Genomic DNA, 20,180 nt, shown 5'->3' on the forward strand with positions numbered 1-20,180 from the left:
GAGTTTGTGGTTGCCTTGATTCTACTCAGAAGTATCGGCATTGCGTAACTCCAAAACTGGCCTGTCCAGTAGCTGACAGTGTACCGCGAGTTCAATACTACAAGTTAGCGGTTAGCTGTAGCTTCTGCTATATTTTGTAGTGTTTATCCGTTTAGCATTATAAAAGTTAACTTTTCAGTTAGCAGATTTGCAGTTATCAAAGCTAACATTTTGGTTAGCTGTGCCCACCACGGGGGGGGGGCTTATCGCTTCTACCATAGATGACAAACTGACCTAGGACAGGAACACCACACATTTGGGTAAGAAGGCACAGCAAGACTTCCATTTTCTGAGAACCTCAGGAAAAATGACACAAACCAGAGATTGCTTGTGGTCTGTTTTGCCACGTCTACCATGGAAAGCTCTTCACATACTGCCTCTGTACGTGGTGTGCCAGCTGCATGGGGGCAACAGGAAAGAGCTCCAGAGGGTTACCAAATGGTAGAGAAGGTCATTGGGTACCTCTACCCACACTGGGGGACCTTAATGACTCTTATTGTCTCAGGAGAGCCAACACCATGCTAACAGGCCTGATCCCACCCTGGCTTACTGTCAGTCAGAGGTACTGCCATCAGGCAGACTGTACAGGGCTATTAAAAACAAGTAGAACAAGATTGAAAAACAGTTTCTACCCAACCGCTGTTAGAGCTATGAATGCCACTGGAACCAGATAGCCAGGTCACAATGCTACACTTAAATTGAATACAATATTTGTTTATGTACAATATCCACTGCCGCTGAAATATCCACATTTTTGTACATACTTTTCTCATACTACCTTTTTCATTCTGTTAAATTTTTATCTTTATTTTTCTTTTTTTTCCCAGACCTTTCAAGTCTGTTTTTACTCAGGTTTATATTTGCACTGAAAGGCTTGCATCTTACCTTTGTTGTACTTGTTATGGTGACAATAAAAATCTGTATCTGATCTACAGCTTAAACGTTCCTGATGACCGGTGCTTTGATGAACTTTGCCAGTCACCATGACAACATTGTAGACACTTCTGTGATGTGCTGGTGACTTAATGTGGTGGTGATGGGGCTATACAGTAACTGCTACTGGTTCCTATTTGGAGAATTAAGCTATTTTTTTTTTTACATTAGTCTCTTTTTTATATCTTGTCACTTTATACAACCACCATGCTGTCACTTTATGTAGTATACTTGAACTACCATTTTATTTCTGTTAACTTTTGTTGTTTGCTTTATGTTTATTATTTATTGGTATATTCTGTGATGCATGTGCGCTGTCTGTCTGGAACAATGATTTTTTTTTTCACACATGGTGGACACGAGCTTATACGACAAATAATCTGATATTGATTTGAAGTACAGTTTATAATGTATGTAGCAGTGATACTAAGCGTTGCATTTTGGAAAGAGGTATGTAGATACATGTTCCGGGGGTGGGCTATGGGTGATTCAGGCTCAGAAAAGTTCAACAGTAGTACAAATTGCAAGTTCAGAAAAAAAATTGTTTAGACTTCACAATAGCACAAACGTTCACCTTGAGTGGCTTCATGTTTTCCATGATGTAATGCAGTCTGAGTGCAATGAGCTGCTTGTCAGTCTTGATCCAGTCCACTTGTGTTGTGCAGAGTACGGGCGCTTTGAGGCCAAAATCCACGACCTGCGGGACAGAGTGATGAACCACAGCATGAGCTCTGGATCAGGATCCCTGCGAACCAATCAGAAGAGAACACTCTATGTGAGGTCGGTCTGTTAAGATTTTCTTGTTATTTTTTAATGGCCCGGGTGCACACGGCACACGGCGTTAGCCTGAATGAAGGAAAAACTCCCAAAGTCACAAATCATCGAGAAAAGTTGGATGAATGAGCCTGGACCTCTCCCATCACCAAAAGCCTGCGAGTGCAGAGCGCATAAAAGACAGAAACGAACCGAAACTAACAAAGAAAATGAACGTGAACGGCGACCTTGAACACTTAAAACAAAATCTAAATGAAGCGCCAGAGTGTGTATCATTTCTGCAGCGAGTCTGTGCTGTCCACAGGTCTGTAGCAGTGTTGTCTTGACAATGTGTGCGTGCACACTCATGTCGGAGCCAGAGACACTGAGAGGCTGGAGAGAGAGAGGCTGGAGGTTGGACACAAAATTGTATGACAATCAGAGCTCTTGACGGTACGGATAGTAGCACGCGTTGAGGAGGAACCGTCAAGACAGAAATCAAAAAGGAATACAGACGAATGAGGTTCTCATCAGGATTCGTTCACATTTTTTCAGCAGTTTGAAAATTCGACGAAGTGCCAGCTACAGAACGAAGCTGGACGGTGGTTAATGATATCTCCGAAAGTCAACGTAAGTCCAGATTTCCTTGTTTTGTTTTGGCTTCGGTGTCCTTCATTGGTGCCATTTGACCGGGGCTTAAGATGAACATAGATACTGCAGAAATAAGTCTCATTTAAAGAACACCAACAACCCATTCAAGTTTGCCGTTTGTGTTTGCAACATGGTGACAGAAACATTTCTTATTATTGGAATCCCAAGGACTAACATTCACGACTGTATATGACTTGCTGAAGATTTGCTTCTTATTTCTTTTTATTAATGTAGAAATGCTTTTAGACAGAAGTAAAAAACAAACATGTAAATATGATTGGCCTGAGGTCTTCCACTGCTGTAACAGGGCACTGTTTGACTATGAGAGGTCAAAGGACAGTGGCCTCCCCAGCCAAGGGCTGAGCTTCGGATACGGTGACATCCTCCATGTCATCAACGCCTCGGACGATGAGTGGTGGCAGGCCCGCCGTGTCACCCCCCCATGGAGAACAGTGAAGAAATGGGCGTCATCCCCAGCAAGAGACGGTGAGCAAGATAAAAGCATGTTTCTCACTCATCTTCAACTGCTTACTCCAATTAAGGGTTGCGGGGGCTGCAGCTATCCCAGCAGTCATAGGTGTGGAGGAAAAATTTGCTGTTTTGCTCATGTCTGCAGGAAGAGTGTACTGGCCAGGGTCATCCCTTGCTTGCTTGTATTTTGTCGATATAATACGTTGTTTCTTCAAATTCACGACTAAACATCTAATCATGGCCCAGGGTAGCCAAAGGCCATGTTTATCTTATGTTGTTGTTTTCATTATGGTAGGGATCCTTAAACATAGTTCTCTGAGTGTGGAAAACCAGAAGGCTCAGTGGGTACATTGCATGCAGTACCTTTGAACTTGTCCGGGTGCACCTGTTTCTGCTTTGACCAAAAATAAATCTCTCTGCATCGCTATGTCTGAATCCTGAGTCCTCCTTCAGCACCTGTCTCATTTAATGCTGACACCATTACAGAAATTCCACAACAATAGAGCGTGAAGCAGGGTACATCCTGTAAAGGATGCAGTTGTCACTGGGCCTCATATACGAAACTATATGGATTTGAATCATGTGTGATTGCATCAGCCAAGCTTGAACCTTCGTGCGCATGCGTGAGTTTTTTCACGCTGTCGGTTGCGTCATTCGCCTGTGAGCACGCCTTGTGGGAGGAGTGGTCCAGCCCCCTCGTCGGATTTTCATTGTCAGGAAAATGGCTGATCGACTGCCGCTTTGCTTCATCAAATTTTTTCAGAAAGCGTGAGAGACATCCAAGTGGAAACCATTTGGAAAATTCAGATGGCTTTCGGGTGAAGATCTTATGGGGATCACACAGATTAAGGACAATTACAACGGATTAAAGACGGCCCACAGCGGCAGATGGCATGCCGCCGCACCGAAGTGGCGATCGACAGGCTCAACGACCAGATCATTTCCAAAGTGACTGCTTTGTTGATCCGGGACGTCGTCTACCAGAGAAATGGCAAAACAGCTGGACATAGCACTTTTTCGGCACATTCCACTGTTACAGGAGTTTTTGTAATGGAAAGAGGAGCGGAGAAATTCACCACGGAGCCGCTCATGGCACGGGACGAAAGCACCTCCGTGTTGGTCTCCAAGAACAAGCCCTAACATGCCAGCTCTTGCACCATTCGAAAGATTCAGACGGCCTTTCGGTGGCTTTTCAGTCGTGTGACTATCCAAGAAATTGTGGACGAGCTGGACATGCCACACATGTCCTGTGAGGCTTCATCACGGTGTTGCTTTTGTTCTGTGCCCTGCCCCTCCGTCCTGGCCGCGCAAAATTCTCTGCGCGTCTTTTTCATGCTGAAAAAGTGTTGATGTCAAATTCTTCTGCCATTTCTGTGGTAGTCAGACGACGTCCCGGATCAACAAGCGTTTACTTTGGAAATGAACGGCACATTCCAGTTACAGGAGTTTTTTTGTCATGAAAAGACGTGCGGAAGAAATTCCCGCGTCGGGACGGAGGCGCAGGGCACAGAACAAAAAGCAACGCCGTGATGAAGCCTCACAGGACATGTGGCATGTCCAGCTCATCCACCATTTCTGCGGATAGTCACACGACTGAAAAGCCACCGAAAGCCGTCTGAATCTTTCGAATGGTGCAAGAGCTGGGCATGTTAGGGCTTGTCCTGTGAGACCAACACGGAGGTGCTTTCGTCCCACGCCATGAGCGGCTCCGTGGCAAATTTCTCCACTCCTCTTTCCATTACAGAAACTCCTGTAACAGTGGAACGTGCTGAAAAAGTGCTATGTCCAGCTGTCTTGCCATTTCTCTGGTAGTCACACAACATCTCAGATCAACAAATCGTTCACTTGGAAATGATCTGGTCTTTTGAGCCTGTCGATCGCCGCTCGGTGCGCGGCGCACCCTCAGCCGCTGTGGGCCGTCTTTAATCCAGTTGTAACTGTCCTTAATCTGTGTGATCCCCATAAGATCTTCACCGAAAGCCATCTGAATTTTCCAAATGGTTTCCACTTGGATGTCTCTCACACTTTCTGAAAAAATTTTGATGAAGCAAAGCGGCAGTCGATCAGCCAATTTCCTGACAATGAACATCCGACGAGGGGGCTGGACCACTCCTCCCACAAGGCGTGCTCACAGGCGAATGATGCAACTGACAGGCGTGAAAAAACTCACGCATGTGCACGAAGGTTCAAGCTTGGATGATGCAATCACACATGATTGAAATCCATATAGTTTTTGCAAAAAATAAAAAGGTCCATTACTTTTCTAACCAGACCTTGTAGACAAACAAACACAGTCACACCCGCGCACACACCTACAGACAATTTAAAGTTTCCAATCCACCTAACCTGTATGTCTTTGGATGTGGGAAGAAGCCGGAGCACCCGGAGAGAACCCGCACAAACACGGGCAGAACATGCAAACTCCACTCAGAAAGGCCACAAGTGTGAATCGATCCCATGACCTTCGTGCTGTGACACAAAAGTGCTAACCACTAAGCCTCCGTGTTGCCCAAGCATGGTTCTATTTAACAAAAAACAAAATAAAGCTGGAAACCTGTCCAAAATTTGACCTTCATATTTCAATACAGTAACAAAGAGTTGCTAGTTCAGTTTGTGGTTAAGACACACATTTTGAAGGCTTCTGATTTTGGTCGGGGTGACGTTTTTCCTTTTCTTTCTTTCTTTATTTTCTTTCCTCCCTCATATTTTTTTGGCACACTGAATATTTCTGCATTTTTTATCATACCTTTGTTGGGGGGGTAGGTTCTTCCACCATTTTTTGTTATAAAGATGTTGTAAACTGTTTGGTGATACTTTCACTACCTGCCACTAACTAGTTTAATTCTTATTATGAATATGCTTTTTTTCCTGTGCTGCTTTTAAGTTATGTTGTAATGCTTTTGTGTGACTCTGCAACAGTGGTGGGCACAGTTCCGCGGATCCGCTAACTGCTAATTATCGAAGCTAATGTTTTCGTTATCGGATTAGCTTTTCAGATAACTTTGAAAACCATCATCGGACCAATTACCTTCCGATAAATTTTGGTCCGATAATTTTTAGATCACTAACATGTTTTTATAGGTGAAGTAAATAAATCTTTATCAGTTAAAAACATTCTTTAAGTCTGATATCAAAGATTTTCGCACTTACCTGTTAAATGTTTTGTAGCAAATAAACAGCCCTTTTCTCTGTAAACAGAAGAGAGCTGGTTTCAGGAGAAACCACTCTATCCTCTGCACTCAGAGAAATGTTGGTCACAAGATAATTGCTCTTGACACCATACTAACTTGTCTGCAATATCACTCAAGTCATCCAGAGGCATACAGTTTTAACTTATGGCTAAATTTTTAACAAATCTAATTTCGGACATGTTATTTAAATTAACGTCACTTCTGAAGTTTTATAAAGTGAAAACATCAGGTATATGTTTTAGTTTTAAAGTATTGCACTCATTTTGAAGGTTTTAGTGTGGACATGCTTTGTCCTGGTGCATTATGGGTAATCTCAGTACAGTCATAACAGGAGAAATACATCTGAGACGCTCTGATCAGGCTCCATACAGACAACAGCATTAAACTCTTTGTATATTGTGCCAAAAACTCTCATGAGAATATATTCTCTGGGTTTATAGACATTGTTATTGTTTGTTTTATGTAAAAATCCCAGAAGAAGCTCAGGTTGCTTCTCCACGCAGATTACACGTAGCACACGGATAATTTGGAATATTTGTTTTGGCAAGTTTTCACTGTCTCTACTACCATCTACTGGCCAGTAGTGTTCATGGAAGTATTCTCCCTAAGTATTGAGCTATCCCATAATCCTGTGCACGACTGAGAGTTGTTGCAGCCTCTTACAGCAGCTAAAGAAATAAAAATGTACATTTGGTTGTATAATGTTAATTTATAATTGTCGTTGTGGATTCTGTTGTTTAAACAGCAGCAACTCTCTGGTGTGCAAAAAAAAAAAAAAAACCCCAAACAAGAAAAACTAGTACGCAAATGATTATGGGTAAGGGTCTGAGCGTCTGGGCGCCAGTAGATAGCAGTGTTCTATGCATTTTGACCCTGGTTATATCAGACGGTGGAAAAATCACAACTTTTGACTTTTGCAAATGCTTTTTTTTTCCATATGATTAAAATGGCTTATTTTTTGAAAAAAAGCACATTTATATGTAAATACCAACACACGTCACGTCACATTAACGTGTTGGTTTTACATAGAATGAATGAGTCAACCAATCAGTTTTAGCGGAGGCTCATTTACTCATAATCTCTTTGGCATCTGTCTGTCAGAATTAGTGCATTATTTAAAATTAAAAGATACAGTAGTGTTCAGAATAATAGTAGTGCCTGACTGGAAAATCACTAAGGGCCCTTGGGCAAGGTCCTTAATCCCCTAGTTGCTCCCGGTGTGTAGTGAGCGCCTTGTATGGCAGCACCCTGACATCGGGATGAATGTGAGGCATTATTGTGAAGCGCTTTGAACGTCTGATACAGATGGAAAAGCGCTATATAAATGCAGTCCATTTACCATTTATTTGCTATGTGACCAAAAACATTAATCCAGGTTTTGAGTATATTTTTTACTGTTACATGGGAAACAAGTTACCAGTAGATTCAGTAGAATTCTCACAAATCCAACAAGACCAAGCATTCATGATATGCACACTCTTAAGGCTATGAAATTGGGCTATTAGTAAAAAAAAAAGTAGAAAAGGGGGTGTTCACAATAATAGTAGTGTGGCATACATTCAGTGAGTTTGTCAATTTTGTGGAACAAACAGGTGTGAATCAGGTGTCCCCTATTTAAGGATGAAGCCAGCACCTGTTGAACATGCTTTTCTCTTTGAAAGCTTGAGGAAAATGGGACAGTCTGGAGTTACCTGTAAGTGCTGTGACAGTTAGAAGACGTCTGTGTGAAGCTAATTTATTTGCAAGAATCCCCCGCAATGTCCCTCTGTTAAATAAAAGACGTGCAGAAGAGGTTACAGTTTGCTGGCCTAAAGAGAAATTGAGGAATATTTTGTGGACTGATGAGATTAAAATTGTTCTTTTTGGGTTCAAGGGCCGCAGACAGTTTGTGACATGACCCCCAAACTCTGAATTCAAGCCACAGTTCGCAGTGAAGACAGTGAAGCATGGTGGTGCAAGCGTCATGATATGGGCATGTTTCTCCTACTATGGTGTTGGGCCTATATATCGCATACCAGGTATCATGGATCAGTTTGATTATGTCAAAATACTTGAAGAGGTCATGTTGCCTTATACTGAAGAGGACATGCCCTTGAAATGGGTGTTTCAACAAGACAATGACCCCAAGCACACTAGTAAACAAGCAAAATCTTGGTTCCAAACCAACAAAATTAATGCCTCGCAGATGTGAAGAAATCATGAGAAACTGTGGTTATACAACTAAATACTAGTTTAGTGATTCACAGGATTGCTAAAAAAGCAGTTTGAACATAATAGTTTTGAGTTTGTAGGGTCAACAGCAGATGCTACTATTATTGTGAACACCCCCTTTTCTACTTTTTTTTTCTTTTTTTTTTACTAATAGCCCAATTTCATAGCCTTAAGAGTGTGCATATCATGAATGCTTGGTCTTGTTGGATTTGTGAGAATCTACTGAATCTACTGGTACCTTGTTTCCCATGTAACAATAAGAAATACACTCAAAGCTGGATTAAACTTTTTAGTCACATAGCATTACTATTATTCTGAACACTACTGTATGTGTTGTATTTTAACTTTGTACAAATGACAGAATTGATATTAATGGAGTAATTTTTATATATATATATTTTTAAATCAAAAGCATAAGTTAAAACTGCTTTATTTTCCAAGACCTCTGCCTCACGGTGGCACGGTTGTATCCTGTTAAGGAATAATGGCTTGTTTTGTGTGTGTAGAGTTGAGCTTAGCTGCTCTCAGCTGCTTCACTGCTGCAAGATATGTAGTAAACAGGAGCTTCCAGCAGTGGGCAGGGTGCACAAAGACAGAAGTTGTTGTAAGTGTATCGGAGACAATACTGAAAGTTATCGGCTAGCTGTCGCGTCCGATAAATTTTGGGGTGGTTTATAGGTTTAGCTTTATAAAAGATAACTTCTCAGTTAGCTGATTAGCTGTTATCGAAGCTAACGATTTAGTTAGCTATGCCCACCACTGCTCTGCAATACTTTTGCATTTCCTCCCAAATGTTTGGTTTCCTACAAATACTTTTGCAATAACTTGCAATACTTTTGCGGTACATAATTCATGTTGCATTAACCCAGGTTGATTTTTTTTTTTTTTTTCCATACAGGGTTAATTTGTGTTACCTTACTATAGTTTGTGTGTTACCTCTCATTACTTTCTGTAACAATGTGATATCTTTATATTACCTCACAAAACTTTTTGTATTGCTGGAATACCTTTATCTTACCTCCTAATAGTTTTTCTGACCTTGTAATAACTTTGTCTTACCACACAATATCTTTTGGAACCCTGGAATACATTTGTTTTACCTCGTTCCGGTTCTGTTGCATTATCACCTCGTGCTTTTGTGTTGCTTCATATTTACATTTGTAATATTTTTTTTGCAGTACCCCGCACAACATGCATAATCCAATTTTATTTTGAACTTTCCTCAACAAGAGGATTTGTAAAAAGTTTGTCTTGGCTTCCTGGTTACAAAGTGTTCCATTTGTTCAACTCGGCGTGACTGTGACTGATTTCATGCTCCTGGTTAATAGTGACAGACGTGCCTGTTTGCTTGGCAGGGTGGAACGGAAAGAGCGAGCGCGTCTAAAGACTGTGAAATTCAATGCCAAGCCGGGGTCGTTTGATTCCAAAGGGGTAAGTGCTTTTTATGAGAACCACAAAGCACCAGTTTAAATGACCACAGCCTTAATGATTCATCAGTGCGGCTCTGAAGTGACTGCGAAAATTTTCTATGTCGGACAAAGGTCACTTTCAGATCTTTCGTGATTGTGTGTCTTCCTCTGTGAACAAATTAAAATCTGGTGTCCTTCCACTGCAGTGTACTTCTTTAGATTCACATGTTAGTCTGAAGTTGTAACTGATTATTTTTTTTCTTCATCAACTCAGTAAACCTCATCCATTCATGTCATCATTTGTATGTTTTTTCATTCACACCTCTATCAAAGGTGTCACAACTGTGAGCCACAGCCCCAAATTACTGTAAGTCCTGACAGTTGGACAGTTTCTTCTTACTTGGCATTAAATTATGGTGGTTTCTGACAAATTAATCCAGTCTTAATTAATATGGCTATGCTTTCCTCTCATTAACTTTTAGATCTTTTGATGGTAAAACTTTCAGATGCAGTGAATTTGAACTAAAATGTGTTAATTGGTACTTTCTCTTTGCATACAAGTCAGTGTCAATTTATTACAGCTTATTTTCAAACTTTGAGCTTATTATAGTATTTTACATATGGATGTTGAGAAGAAATGACCATCTCAGACTTCAGGTTTTCTTATCATTGAGCATGGTTATTTCTGACCCTCATTTATTGCTTCACATAATGATGAGGACAAAATATTCATTATCTGAAGTCTGAACCTCATCCCTTAAAGTCTGACCTTTTGTGTCACTGCATGCTTGATTTGCTTAATATTTCTTGGTCTGAACCTTGATTTTGTTTCTCTCACAGCATGATTTTGTTCTTTTTTTCTTCTCACCTTGCTTTGAATGCCTCTGATGCAAATGTGGCACGTCAAGATGTAATTATATCCTGTAATACTTCCAGATGAGCATCACTAAGAAGGAAGGGATGTTGGAAAAATCTTGTTTCATCTTAAAACCCCTTTTTACACCTGATTATTGAGTTATGCAGACATGATACTTCATCTAAACCCTAAGGTTCTTTCTAAACCATAATAACAAGAGTGCATACCTTCATCAACAGTCTTCTCACGCAGTTCAATAAATATCTGGGTGTCTGTCCACATCTGGAACAAACTGCACCTCATTTGTACAACATATACTTCCTTTTGATTGTATTTAAATAGGTTAATTTTTTTTTATTTTAGTTGTTGACATAAGTGATCAAGTAAAGGTTTTTCACAATGTTACAAGTAGTACTTTTGCAAGGAATGTTTAGATTTTGTTGCTTGATTTGTTGGTTTTTCAAATTACTGAAAAAAAAAGAACTACTCAAAAATGAACTAACCAATTTTTTTTTTGCAAACTTGAACAGATTTCAGTGGATATAATTAAATTGTGATTACCCTTCTGGATTGTTAGCAGTACTACTCAAAAACCGATAAATGTTTTTTGTTATTGTTGTTTGTTTGTTTTGTTTTGGTTTTTGGTGGGTAGAGGGGGTGTTAACCCCCAAAATGGGAATCAGGTGCAAATCATGAATTATCCGCAGTGTTAATTGCAAAACGTAAATACTGAAAAAATATACCAAAACCTGAACGCAGGTCTCACAAAACGTGAATATCATTCATAATACATACATATGTATATACAGTGGCTTGCAAAAGTATTCAGCCCTTTGGTATTTCACGCATTTTAATTTCTTTATGGCAGTTCAAATACAAAAAGTAAATCAGCCTTCTCAATATCAAAATGTCTAAAGTGATCTTGACTCAAACTGAAAGTAAATCTCTACAACTTGATATAAATTAATTAAAACTATAAAAGCCAAGATGATGGGTTGTATAAGTAATCAGATCCTTTGGTATGCTTTTACTCCTTCGTCTGCCATCATATTCTAAAATTTTTTGTAGTGCGCACGCTGATTATAAATGGATCAGAAAATATATATAATATATATTTATTTTGACAGCATCTGTACCTGGATGTGTTGCTGTATGTGGTTAAATCATTTTAAAAAATTTTGATAACATAAAAGGTTCATGCAGTTGGAATCGAAATGGCGCCATGTTCTGAGTTAACGCTACTCTCCTCAATCAAGGTACTTTAGTAATGACTACCCCCACCCACAAAAAAAAACCCAAAACATTTTTACAGTGATAGGGTTTGCGATAAAGATTTCCTGCAGTAATTGATCAGTAAGCTGAAATCTGTAAACTACATACACTGAAAAAAATGAATACATATTATGAATGATATTCACATTTTGCGAGACCTGTGTTCACGTTTTGTGAGACCCGCGTTCATGTTTTGGGAGATATTTTTTCAGTAATCACATTTTGCAAGTGACGGTTTGCGGATAATTCACGATTTGCTGGTGATTCGCATTTTGGGGGTTAACAGGTGTGAATTAGTTGAGCCTGGACTGGAAAGATCTGATTCAATTTGGGATGACTGGAATAAAGGTGGTGGAACCAGAAAACATGAAAATAAAATTTTTGAACTTTGTTCAGTAAAGTTTTTCACAACTATAAGCTGTGATTGTCAAAAAAAATTGCTGTCCTTCCATCTGTCCTTTTGTTGTCAATTTTAGGTTTCATGTAGGAAATGTATCAGAAGCCCTGAAATTGCCACATATCCCGCTAGATGGTGACAAAAGCTGGCTAAATGTGCAGCAAGGTCTCAGCTGTTTATTCATTTGAGAAGTTCACTTTTGGCAAAAATAAGATGGGCAGACAACCAAAAACCATCTTACAGTTGTGTCCCGGCCCTTATGGGCAATTCACTTGTTTTTGTGTGGAAGCCAATTCATGCCTGTTGTAGGACTGATAAGGAGCAGCACAATAAAATAGTACCCACAGTAAATTAAAACTAAAATTCAAATGATGGGCTATAAACATCATAATTCTAAGTTTCTCAATCATAATTCTAATGTACTAAATTCAAATTTTAACTCTCTGCCTCATTAAAATGAGCGAGTTAATTTCACACTACAATGTTATAATTACGAGTTACAAATTCAACATTTTTGTTCTTTGACTAAAATATGTCTCATTACTTTTGTAACTTATTGTTTGGGTATTTTATTTATTTATTTATTTAGTAGAATGTTTACTTTTTGTCTCAGTTTTTTTTTTTTTTAACCCTAACCCTAAAAAACATTTCCAGTAATGATGTGAATAAATGAATTAAGTAGTAGTAAAAACAGTAGTAGTAAAAGAAGTAAAAACATGAACTTGATGACAGATGGTTTAAAGCAAAATCTGTTGAATGTTACTTGTACAGAAAATGTTTTTAAAAAGATGAACCAGTTGTAAAAATGTAGGGCTAATCTCATTTTTACATATTCTCACATTGTGGGCAGAATTTAATTTTATGCATGAAAACTATTATATATTGCAGTGATTTTCGATTCTCCAATGTATGTGATAATGAATTAAAACCATTAGATTGTCACTTTTGTTTTTACAACTGCTTGGAACTGAAACTGCAAATCAGTTTCTGTTGGAGTTTTAGTAAATAATCTGTCAAGTCTATAGAAGCAGAATGTAGTGTAGAATCTGTAAATACAATTTTAAATCATTCAGTTGACTAAAGGCTGCAAATAAAAATAGTACAAGCCAGAGTTAGAAATAACTGACCTACGTTGATCACAGTGGCGGCTGGTGAAAAAAAAAATCTTGGTGGGGCTAGTGTGCCAATAGATATCCTTGCCTTGTCCAGTACAGGCATTCAAATGAGCAGTCGGAATATTACTACAATTCCACAATAATCATTTAACGTCCTTCTCAAAATCAGCAGTTTTACATAAAGTTTTACAGCTATACAAGGTCTGTTAGAAAAGTATCGGACCTTTTTTTTTTTGCAAAAACCTGATGGATTTGAATCATGTCTGCTTGCATGAGCAAACCTTGAACCTTCGTGCACATGCGTGAACTTTTCATGCCTGTCGATTGCATCATTTTCTGGTAAGCAGCCTTTGTGTGAGACATGTACAGTGCGCTCAGCGGATTTTCTTTTCAAGGAAAAAGACGGAACGACTGGAGCAGCTCTGCATCAAATTTTGCCAGAAACTGGGCGACAGCCAGGTGGAAACCATTCGGAAGATTCAGACGGCTTTCTGTGACTTTTCAGTCGTGTGACTATCTGAGAAATTGTGGAAGGGGTTGGGCATGTCACAGCATGTTCTGTGAGACTTCGATACTTTTGTGCTGCCGTCAGCTTTGGCATGAATTTCGCTGCAACTCTTTTCATGGCCAAATCTTCTGTCACAGTGGAATGTACCAAAAAAGTGCTGATGTCCACCTCTTCCGCAATTTCTCGGACAGCCACACGACTGTCCCGCATCACCATAGCGTTCACTTTGGAAATGATCTGGTCATTTCAGCATGTTGATGGCCGACCGGAGCGCGGCTCGCTCTCCACCATTGCGTGGCTCGCTCTCCACCGTTGTGCAGACATCTTTAAACCGGTTGTACCACTCCTTAATCTGTGTGATGCTCATAGGATCGTCACAGAAAGCCGTCTGAATCATCCGAATGGTTTCCACCTGGCTGTCGCCCAGTTTATGGCAAAATATGATGCAGCGCTGCTCCAGTCGTTCTGTCTTTTTCCTTGAAATGAAAATCCGCTGAGCGCACAACACACGTCCCACACAAAGGCTGCTTACCAGGAAATTACGCAGTCGACAGGCGTGAAAAAGCTCACACATGCACACGAAGGTTCAAGGTTGGCTCATGCAAGCACACGTGATTCAAATCCATCAGGTTTTTGCAAAAAATAAAAAGGTCCAATACTTTTCTAACAGACCTCATGTTAGGCCTCATTTATACTTATCAAAGTATCAAAAACAATACAACACTCAAGTTCTTGAGCAAAGAACATTTCACCATTTGACACAAATTACACACATAGTACACCATACTGTACTGCACTGCCATTATCATTATCACAATGACACCCTCTTAACACAATAGAAAATATCACCAAATTTAGACTCTTTCAAAATATGGAAAAATTCCTCATCTGACAAAAGAACATTACATGTTCACACCACCTTTCAAAAAAATGTGTGTGTGCGTGTGCATGTGAGAGAGAGAGAGGAGGAACTCACCGAAAGAGGTGAAGAGCTGCCAAACAGTCATATCCACAGCCAAGACTCGATCCAGAAAACTTTTTTCCAAATCCTCACACCTTGTCCCCGTTAAGACAGTCGTCCTTCTCCAAACTATTCAGCGAAGCAGTTTGCGCTTTTTTTTTCTCGCAGACCTGAGCACAATGTGCGACCAGACGCCTCTGTACAAAAACAAACAAACTCAAACAGACTAGGCTCCATTTGTAAGAAGTGAGGCTGGGAGCTGGTTTTTGTTGGCGTCGTACTGCTTCTTTTCCACCTACCAAACTCCGAACCGCTGACGTGAGTGCAGCCAGTGGGCGGCATTTTGTGGTCTTTCCTTTATCCGAGTTTCCCCTCACCTCCCAAAAACTGTGTCCCAAAGTTCTTCAACTTACTCCGGTGGAATTTTTGTTTCCGCCAAAAACAGCAGCACTTTGATAAATCCAGGGGCGACAATTCTATCACAGTTCACGCCCCACCCAAGCCATTAAATTTGGCGATGCTGATTGGCCAAATATTTATTATTTTTCCTTAGCAACCACACACAATTGGTCCAGGGGCGAAAATTCTATCGCCCCCAAGATATTAAATTTGGCGATGCTGACTGGCCAAATATGTATTATTTTTCCTGAGCAACACACACAGTTGGTCATTTCGCTGCACTTCATGGGGCTCTTTGAGTGATCACCCAAGAAGAGAAATGATATGTTCTGTCTGTGGAAATAAATGCACTGTTGAATAAACGTCAGTTGGTGGAAATATTTTAATAGATTATATGTAGGTGTATACTATATTAAGTAAAACTAACATTGATGACACTTTGTTTTTTTTTGTGTGTGTGTTATATTTTATAATTTTTCCTCTCCACATCGGGGTGGGCGGCGCCCAAGCACCCCTATGGGCCAGCTGCCACTGGTTGATCAGAATCCAGGCCTGTACAAATTATCGTGATGTCATTATTTTGTGATGGGAATCTGGATGAATTTGATTGATTAACGTCTTGACGTCTCACTTTATGCGAGCAGTTGTGTTGTCTGCATGAACATGATGGCGGTGGGATATACACCTTGTTTGCCCCCATGCTTTCTCTCCCCTCACAGTCGTTTACTGACAAACGTAAAAAGAATTTCATCTTTACGCGAAAGTTCCCATTCTACAAGAGCAAAGAGGGTGAGCAGGATGGCAGTGATTCTGACCGTAAGTACACAGACACATGTATGCTTATACGCAGATGCTCAGTGAAGGTCACCTTTAAGGTTGCAGGGATCACAGCAGTCTCTCTCGTTGTGTCTCTCTTTTTCTTCTTTTTTTTGTTGGCACATGACAAGAATTGTTCTGGATCAGATGCTCCTCAGTCAACAGGAGCAGATCTGATGTGTTCATGCATTGTACATCCCAATTTCCTTACAACGATCATATTGTATTTGGCTCCCCCTGCTGGGAGCTTAGTGTTTGGACAGATGTGTTGGGCCACCCTTGGGGCTCACACCTCCCACTTTTCACTGCTTTTGACCTTTTGTTTATTTAGCGGCTGTCCTCCTTCCTCTTTTTCTTGTGTTCTGGCTCTCTTTTGGACGGCCAATAGGACATCCTGGGGATAGGTGATGATGGGTATGGGACAAAGACCTTCAGTAAGTCGGTCTCTGTGTTCTGTTACCAAGCAAAACAACAGCCTCCTTGTTACATTTTCAAAGTACAGAAGCCTGTTTCTGACATTTGAAAGGAAGAGAAATTCCACACGCTTATTTTTTTCACTCATTCGCAAGTGATGGTTTCTCATAATTGTTTGCTGCGAGGTCATAATGATGAGAGCGAATTGTGAGGAAGCCACATTTAAATTTTTTAATAACCTGCAGCATACTGAAATGTTATTACTTTTGCAGTAAATCATTGTTGTGCAAGAGCAGTTTAAACATGACAACATGTCATAAGTATGACTTATGTTGTAATTGTGAGGGACAAGTCATAATTATGTAGCAAGTAAGTCTCTTCAGCTTCTCCATTTTTTTTCCATTCAGGGTCACCACACGAGATCCCAGGTGAAGCTACATGTTGACTTGGTGCAGGTTTTATGCCAGATGCCCTTCCTGACACAACATTAAATGGAAAATGGACAAGGGTGGTCTTTAACCATGAACTTTCTGCTCTGAAAACAAGCACACTAACTGCTTGGCCACCATGCTGCCCCCTGTAATAAGTATGAGGTAATGATTCATAATTGTGAGATAGTTGATCAAACATATGAGATTCTAAGCCAAAGTATGATAGTAAGGTATAACTGAGATAGTAAGTCATTAATACTTCAGAGGTTAATACGTAATTATGAAACTAAAGTCATAATTATGAGCTAGGATCTCATACGTTTGACTTTCTATCTCATAATTATAAGTTAGTATTGCATATCTTTGACTTATATTATAATTTTGACTTACTGTCTCATAATTATGATTTGGTAATTCAAAATAAGGACTTAGGATCTCATAAGTCTGACTTTCCTATCTCATAATTATGACTAAGTACCTGATAACTTTAAGTTAGCATCTCACAAGTTTGACTTGCTATCTTATAAATGTGGCTTCGTATGGCATAATTATGATTTAGCTTTGCAGAAGTTTAACATATCTCACAATTGTCACCATTTTTATAGTAAGTCATACTTATGAGCTGCTGTCTCATAGAAGTGGCATAATAAGTCATAATTATGAGGTGCTAAGTTCTAATAATGACTTAACATCTTATAATTATGATTCAACATCTCATAATTAATTAATGAGAAAGTTCCACTTCAGAATGAGTGAAAGTAAATTACATGATGGGATATTCTTTCTTTTCAACTTGCAGCAATGTGGTTCCATGTAAATGTTTTGTTTTGTTTTCCTTTTCACGCACTTTTCTTGTGAGCATGGCTGCATGTTGTTTTTGATGAATATGTTTTGCTTTTCAGATGTAGGCACTGTCACAAGAGGCACAGCAAAATCACAAAGAACAAACAGTACGACTGAAACTGTCAACAAGATTAACAGTAATTTTGATAATCAGTTGATTTCTTTGCCATTTCTCAAACCAAAATTTTTCCTCGTTGCAATTATGCAGATTTGTCACCATAAATTAAATGTTTGTTATGAGATGAGCATTTTATTTACTAACTAATTATTTTATTATTCGCAATGAAAAATTACACTTTGATAAAAAAAAAAAAAAAAGACACAAAAGTATCAAAATACCTGCATCTTTGGGCCTACTGCATGTTAACAAACCTTAATTCATTATTTAAAAAAGAAACACCTGAACATCACTGAAAGCAGGATATGAAATATACAAAATGAAAAACAGCAAAATTGTACATTTTAAATTATATGCAATTATAATCAGTATAATAAAAATCTTCTTGCATAAGTCTATAATCTGTTCTATAATTAAAACCTATCATTCATATCTCCTTCTGTGGTCAACACTAGTTTGTGCAGATTCTGATTAACGTTTTATGATTTACATGATGTGACATAAGTTGATTTGGATTTCTTTTAGATTTAATAGGAGATATTAAAATAAAACGATTAGACACAGATTTGTTGGCAACTTAGAGGAGATGATAATGATACATCCATGAAAACAATATCCTAATGCTAAATAGCTTAATTGGTAGTTTAATACAGTTGACATCATTTTGAACTACTTTGCTTTTTTGGTCTAGTTGCATGTTAAAGAAATAGTTTGGCTACTACAGGCCACTGAATGTTTGGCCTTGTCTTTCTTAACGATATTTGTTCATGTTAACTTGATGTTCTCAGACATATTGTTAGTACATTTTTGCACATAATCGTACCTCTTATTGACAGCAGTCTTTTAAATGTTAATTATAGATGAATGCATGTTTGCATGATATTAGCAAAAGTTAATAAAATGTCTTGGTATACGAGGTCTGTCAAAGTATCGTACCTTTTTATTTTTTTCAAAAACTATATGGATTTCATTCATATGTTTTTACGTCAGACATGCTTGAACTCTCGTGCGCATGTCTATCTCGGCTTTCAGTGCTTACCAGTCGAGTGAGTATAAGAGAAATTGTGGAGAGATAGACATGTCCCAACTTGTCCTCTAACACTCCGAAACGGAGGTGTTCCTTTGTCTCGCTTCATCAGCGAATCGGTCGTGACGCGCGAAGCCTCCGGGCGGCTTTCCATGACAAAATCTCTTGTTAAAAGTGAAATCTACCAGAAAATGGCTGATGTCCAGGTCTTGTGATAACCAGAGAAAGAGCACACGACGGTCTCGTATCCACAGAGCCATCAGCTTAGAAATGATCCAGTGGTTTGTACCGCGTCGTCGCAGCTCTGAGCGCGGCGCACCGACCGTCCTTAAAGCAGTCCTGAAAGCTGTAGTAAAAGTCCTTATTCTCTGTGAAGCCCGTAAAATTTTCACCGAAAGCCAGTAAATTTTTCGAATGGTTTCCAGGTGCCAGTCTCTAACAGCTTCTGAAAAAATTCTGATGGGAAAAAAGTCTTTTTCATTCCGCCATTTCCAGACAATGAAAATCCGACGAGGGGGCGGGACCACTCCTTCCCAAGGCGTGTTCACAGGCGAATGACGTCACCGACAGGCGTGGAAAAACTCACGCATGCGCACGAGGGTTCAAGCATGTCTGACGTAAAAACATATGAATGAAATCCATATAGTTTTTGAAAAAATAAAAAGGTACGATACTTTATTGACAGACCTCGTATGTGCATGTTGGTCTGAAAAATTGTGACTTTGTTACAATTATTATTTTGTTAGTTTTGTAAATTATGATGTAATTTGAAAGCACTTTTGTATATGGAACAATGCACATATATACTGATTTATAGTTGGCATACTGTATATTCCAGACTATATGTTGCACAGAAGGAGTAGTCGCATCTTTTCAAAACTGCGTCATGAAGACAAAAAAAAAAGCCTATAAGTCACATTGGTCTATAAGCATCATTTAGTTACTGCTTCATTCAACAAGAAGTAAAATGAATTTAATTGGCACATTTTTTATTTATAACACAAGCACCACATTAGCGGGCAGAAGCTAATGGGCTAATTAATGTTGTTGTTTGAGGCACAAAGAACTCCAGAGTAGATGTTGTAAATGTAAATGTTGATGTGGAGCTAAATGTGTGCACATTTATTTCAGCAAATTTTTTAAACATTATATTTATCCATACTTTAGCCTAGCCATCCTCCTGCAGTTCTGGCTGTCTTACAAAGTGCAAATAAGTGTAGTGCCACATAGTGTGGTTTCTCCCTATTTTTATTCAATAGCATATGAAGGCTATTCCCCCTCTTTATTCAACAGCATGGTCTTTCAGTTTGACAGCATGATTTGTTAATTTCTCTAAGACCCAGCACGTCCTCCCCATTCAGATCT

General features: G+C 39.2%; 1 protein-coding gene across 1 annotated transcript in view; it reads left to right on the plus strand.

The window, feature by feature from the left end:
• The window catches only part of dlg2 (discs, large homolog 2 (Drosophila)), a 658,820-nt gene that overhangs the window by 626,270 nt on the left and 12,370 nt on the right, over window positions 1-20,180 (plus strand). The window contains exon 21 of the mRNA XM_034178851.1: window positions 15,886-15,982. Within this exon, the coding sequence (XP_034034742.1) occupies window positions 15,886-15,982 (97 nt within the window). The remainder of the gene's footprint in view (window positions 1-15,885; window positions 15,983-20,180) is intronic.

This window comes from Thalassophryne amazonica, chromosome 9 (genome assembly GCF_902500255.1).
Source record: "Thalassophryne amazonica chromosome 9, fThaAma1.1, whole genome shotgun sequence".
Lineage (NCBI taxonomy): Eukaryota > Metazoa > Chordata > Actinopteri > Batrachoidiformes > Batrachoididae > Thalassophryne > Thalassophryne amazonica.